This window comes from Nicotiana attenuata, unplaced genomic scaffold (assembly GCF_001879085.1).
Source record: "Nicotiana attenuata strain UT unplaced genomic scaffold, NIATTr2, whole genome shotgun sequence".
NCBI lineage: Eukaryota > Viridiplantae > Streptophyta > Magnoliopsida > Solanales > Solanaceae > Nicotiana > Nicotiana attenuata.
This window is the reverse complement of record NW_017687890.1, coordinates 1-6044: the sequence shown is the minus strand read 5'-3', so window position 1 is coordinate 6044 and position 6044 is coordinate 1. Positions and strand designations below refer to the sequence as shown.

At 40.9% G+C, this 6044-nt stretch overlaps 1 protein-coding gene across 1 annotated transcript; it reads right to left on the bottom strand.

Moving 5' to 3' along the window:
- Positions 1 to 3070: 3070 nt before the first annotated feature.
- On the bottom strand, positions 3071 to 5383 carry LOC109222301. The gene has a single exon (XM_019386668.1). The coding sequence runs from the start codon at positions 5381 to 5383 to the stop codon at positions 3071 to 3073; it is 2313 nt and encodes a 770-aa protein (XP_019242213.1).
- Positions 5384 to 6044: the final 661 nt, after the last annotated feature.

Sequence of the window (6044 nt, the reverse complement as noted above, 5' to 3'; positions counted from 1 at the left end):
GGTAAAGTATGTGTTCAAAGATTCATACTCATCATCAACCGGGTTTTCTGCCAGATGATCAACCAAAGCTTGTTCCTTCATGGCAGTGTAGTGACATAAACAATATCAAACTCTGTGAGCAAGATTTGCCACTTTGCCAATCTGTCAGTTGGCATCGGCTTCTGAAAAATGTACTTCAGGGGATCCATTCGGGATATGAGGTAAGTTGTATAGGCGAAAAGATAATGCCTAAGCTTCTGAGCGACCCAGGTTAAGGCACAACATGTCCTTTCTAAATGAGTGTATTTGGCCTCATAAGTGGTGAACTTTTTGCTCAAATAATATATTGCTTGTTCCTTTTTGCCTGTGGCATCATGTTGACCTAGAACACAGCCAAAGGAACTATCCATTACTGACAGATATAAAAACAGAGGCCTGCCAGGTTCCGGCGGGACCAGAACAGGGGGATTTGACAAATATTCCTTGATCTTATCAAAAGCTTCTTGGCACTCATCTGTCCACTTGATAGCGGAGTTATTTTTCAACAACTTGAAAATAGGCTCACATGTGGTTGTAAGCTACACAATGAACCTGCTGATGTAGTTCAACCTCCCGAGCAAACTCATGACTTCTTTTTTATTCTTCGGGGGAGGCAGCTCTCGAATGGTCTTTATCTTGGAGGGATCTAACTCAATGCCTCTTCGACTAACTATAAAACCCAAAAGCTTCCTAGAAGGAACTCCAAATGCGCATTTGGCTGGATTGAGTTTGAGATTGTATCTTCATAGCCTTTCAAAGAACTTTTTCAAGTCTTGCACATGATCATCTTGTGTTCTAGACTTAATGATCACATCATCAACATACACCTCAATCTCTTTGTGCATCATGTCATGGAATATGGTAGTCATGGCCCTCATGTAAGTTGCTCCTGCATTCTTTAAACCAAATGGCATGACCCTATAACAATAGGTTCCCCATGGCGTAGTGAAGGCGGTCTTTTCTGCATCTTCTTCATCCATCAGAATTTGGTGATACCCAGCATAACAATCCACAAAAGATTGGATCTCATGTTTAGCACAATTGTCAACAAGGATATGAATGTTGGGTAAAGGAAAGTTGTCCTTTGGACTTGCTTTATTTAAATCCCTATAGTCAACACAAACTCTAATTTTCCCGTCCTTCTTTGGCACTGGCACAACATTTGCTAACCATGTAGTATATCGGACGACCCTGATCACATTTGCACTTAGTTGCTTCGTGACTTCTTCTTTAATCTTATCGCTCATGTCTGTCTTAAACTTCCTTTGTTTTTGTTGGATTCGTGGAAAATTAGGATATGTGGGAAGCTTATGGACCACTAAATCGGCACTCAAACCCGGCATGTCATCATACGACCAAGCAAATACATCTCTGTACTCGAACAAAACTTGAATTATGGCATCTCTCGTCTTTTGTTCAGTATGAATGCTTATTTTACTTTCTCTGGTTTCTTCGGGACTTCCCAGGTTAATTGCCTCAGTTTCATTTAAGTTAGGCTTAGGCTTATTCTCAAATTGATCCAATTCCCTTTTTATTTCCTTAAAAGCCTCATCTTCATCATACTCAACTTCTTGATTCATTATTTCGAGATTAGACAACTTTTTAAGATCCGGGCATGAATTCCGCGTGCATGTCATGTTTTTAAAGCCAGCATTAACAAAACTGAAAATGATAAGAAATTAACAAAAATTAGGGAAAGGAAAAGACATACTTCTACTATGAAACTGGAACTTCATTTCATTGAATTTGAAAGGATAGAAGGGTTAACATCAAAGCAAAGCAATTAAACTAAAATATCTGGATTACAACCCTGAAAATAATCCAAATACAGAAAAAGCAACAAAACAGACTACCAAGACTCCTTCCTGATGGGAAGAGGAGTTGCTTCCCAGTTGTTGAGCGAGGTATCTGGACCAATCAGCTGAACACTTACACGGCTAAGGCCCTCACCAACTTGAACCATGTTTATTCCATAGAACATCTCCTTGAGACCCTGGCAAACTTCGTCAATGTCATCTTGAGTAGAAAGATTTTGGACTTCTTCAAATTGTGGCTTGACAAAAGAGTAGGCAATGTGAGGGATTGGTTTTGACAATTTCCAACCATTCTTTTTACGGGCCTTGGCTCTGTTTATGTCAGCTGATGTTGGTTTAAAACCCAAGCCAAAGGTATCTTTCTTCAAAAAAGGAGCAATGGGGTTCACAATTCCTTGCGGAAATGATCCTAATCCTTTTCCTGGTTCATAGCCGTTCCTCAACATCAGTGAAGCTACCATCATAGATGTGGCTGAAAGATAGGGATGCAGAATTGGTTTTCCTTCTTCCACTTGGTCTACCTCAATCACCTCAAATGTTTGATATGTGAGGGATTCACATCCTTCCTTGGCCTTGATACATGGAATAGACGGGTCATTATAAATGGATGAGTCATCCTCCCCATGAACAACAATTTCTTGCCTGTCATATTTGAATTTGACCATTTGATGTAGGGTGGATGGTATAGCTCTGGCCATATGGATCCACGGCCTTCCCAGAAGAAAATTATATGAGGTTTTCATATCCAACACTTGAAAGACAATGTTAAAATCAACCGGTCCAATTGTCATGGTGAGTTCGATTTCCCCAATAGTGTCTCTTCTTGAACCGTCAAAAGCTCTGATGCTGACAGTACTAGTCCGAATTTTGTTAATGTCAATGTTCATTTGTTGTAGAATAGAAAGAGGGCATACATCTACACTTGAGCCTCCGTCAATCATGACCCCTCTTACGTAATGTCCTTCACATTTGACCATAAGATGCAAAGCTTTATTGTGCCCAGACCCTTCCTTAGGAAAATCATCATCGCTGAAAGAAATTTTGTTCACCTCAAAGAATCTTTCAGCCATTTTTCTAGCTGATTCACCGTTGTCTTTTCTGAGACATATGCCTCGTTCAAAGTTTTGATCAACACAAGGCGATGTTCTTTCGAGTGCAGAAGCAGAGATAACAAAGATATCTGAGCAGGGGTTTTCCTTAGTTGATCAATGATTGAGTAGTCTTGCATTTTCATTTTCTTAAGGAATTCCTCCGCTTTCTGAAACAGTTTCTTTCACTGGAAAGTGATTTTCCTTGGGTTGCTTAGCTTTTCTCAATTCCTCTGGCGAGTAGCACCTTCCAGAGCGGGTCAAGCCTCCCATTTCATCTGTTTCTTCCACTATCTCTTTTCCTTTGTATGTCATGACAGTCTTGTTATAGTTCCAGGGAATAGCTTTTGTGTTTGACATTGGAAGTTGTGCAACAGGTCGGATCACAACTGGCTCTGTTATATTTCTCAAAGCATTATTCGGAACAATCTTTTGAACCTCAATCTTTTTTGTGCTTCCAGGGACATAGAGAACCATTTTTTCAGAACCTGCCAAGTTTGAACTAGAACTCGCACCTTTCACAATCAGCGGTACCGATTGCGGCGGGATTACTATCACTTTTGGCTCTGGCCCTATGGTTCCAACAATCATCTCTGTCTTGCCAAATTGCTTATAATCCCGATCATCACAAATCATCCCAATAAAATGTGTATTATCATGAGCTGGGAGCGGATTGTTTGTGATATTAGGAGTATCTTCATTGTTTACCACCACAATTGCCTTTGCTTCAATCAAATTTTCAATGGCTTTCTTTAATGTCCAACAATTTTCGGTACTGTGACCTTGGGTGTTGGAGCGATACTCACATCTCGCATTGGAGTCAAAACCTTTTGAATTTGGATTCACATAATACGGCACAATAGGTTCAATCAACTTCAGTTGCATCAACTTTCGAAATAGGCTTGTATACGATTCTCCAATTGGGGTGAACTTTTTCTTTGGCTTCTGTTCTCTCACATATTTCTGTCTGGGACGAGGATTATATGGCACCTGAAAATTTGGCCGGAGTTGACGGAAGCATAGTGGAGTCGGTGCTCGCCATTGTTGGTGATTGGGAGACCTAGCATAAGCCTGAGCATTAAACACTATGCATTGTTGCGAGGGCACCGAGTACCAAGGACCTTGAGGCGGATAATAATGATGAGGAGAATTGGATTGTCCTTGTTGGAATTGCACGTACGAAGGAACTATTCCTCTTTGAACTCCCCCGAACCCAGATGCCATCATGGATCCTTCCTCCTTCTTTTTCCGATTTCCGAAACTGCCTGACCCACTTTGAATTGCTTGCGTGGTCGCCTTAAGGGCTGCCTGACTCACAATTTTGCCCGACTTCATGCCATTCTCAACTATTTCCCCAATCTTAATCGCCTCAGCAAAAGGTTTACCAATGGCGGCCAACATATAGTGGAGGTAATCAGGATCTTGAGCTTGGAGAAAGTAGTCAATCATTTCTACCTCTTTCATTGGTGGTTTGACCCTAGCACCCTGCTCTCTCCACTTGATTGCATATTCTCTAAAGCTTTCTATTGGTTTCTTCTTTATGTTGACAAGAGAGGAGCGGTCTGGCACTATATCAATATTGTACTGAAATTGTTGGACAAAATCTTGAGCCATATCGTTCCAAACGTGCCAGTGAGAGATGTCCTGATCTATGAACCACTCTGAAGCAATTCCTGTAAAACTTTCCCCAAAATAAGCCATGAGTAATTCTTCTTTACCTCCTTCTCCTCTTAATTGGTTACAATATCTCTTCAAATGGGCAACAGGATCACCATGACCGTCATACTTGTCAAACTTGGGGGTCTTGAAACCCGATGGCAAATGAACATGGGGGAACATGCATAGTTCATTAAACGAAACACTCTTGTGGCCTCCCAAACCCTGTATGTTTCTCATGGTTTGTTCCAAGCTCTTCATTTTTCTGGTCATTTCCTCATGTTCCATATTCTTTTCGGGCTTTTCGATCTCAACTGGGAACATGTTCTGAGAAGTGTGCTTGTATGAATCTGGGACCTTGAAAGTCAGTTCTGGAGAGTAATGTTGGGCATCATAAGCATTCAGATGTGGATCATTGTTGAGATTTTGAGCAAGAGCCGGTTGAGGAACAGTGAAAGTAGGGACAATGGGTACAGTAGGTGGGTCATTTCTGAGGGGTGCGGTTGGAGGACGGGGAATGGAGGTACTGGGGATAGCGGGCAGGTTAATGCTCGGACTGAAACTAGGTTGGTACAATGGGTTACTTGTTATGGAGATAGGCACTTGATTTGCAACTGACACATTATGAAGTTTATCCGAAGGCCCTATAGGTATTGGGGGTGGTGCCTGTCCATTCACCCAGGCTTGGTACATATCTGCCAATTGTTGTTTCAACACTCTTACTTCTTCAACCAGTCCCGAACCTTGTTCAACCAATTGTCCATGGACATCATCATTATCTGACTCATTCTCACTGTTGTTCGCCATTCTACTTTTTCCTTTTGATCTCGTGTTGTAAGGGTGAATCGCCAGTTTAAACCACAAACCAACCACCTCTGTTTAACTTTATCTCTTTGAATGACAAACAACAAGCGTGTTAGAGTTAGGCATTTTGCAGATATTTAATCACACATTGTATGTCATGCACCTAACGCCATTTTCATTTCTAGAATGAGTTTGGAAGGCTTTATGCTTCATCCCGGCTTATTGGTTAATTATTTTATTTACGTCTTGAATTTGACGCCCCTTTTTTTTAGATTAATTATGGCTATGATCGCATCCGATGAGGATTGCCTACGTATCATGGTGCCGCATGAATCAGATCATTACGTAGTTCAGGGAAAAACAATAATATTTTTAAAAAAAAAAAAAGAAACAGTACAATGACAGAAAGGACATTACATTGAAATGACTTAACAGACTCGGACAGGACTAAAAAAATGATTTAAAGACTTAACAATGACTCAAATTAAAACATGACCACTACATGAAAAGTTCTAATAACTATGACTATGCTTCAACTCCACAATCTTTTTGCTTTCAAACATTGGAACATCTGCTCATGGTGGGGCTTGACCTGGCTGTCCCCCCAATGTACGGTATATCCTCTCTAGATCTGCTGCAAGATGACGGGCAAAAGTAGGTACAC

What these genes read in the sequence shown, in the direction of transcription:
- LOC109222301 (XM_019386668.1), bottom strand. Translation starts at nt 5,383, where the DNA reads ATGGCGAACAACAGTGAGAATGAGTCAGATAATGATGATGTCCATGGA.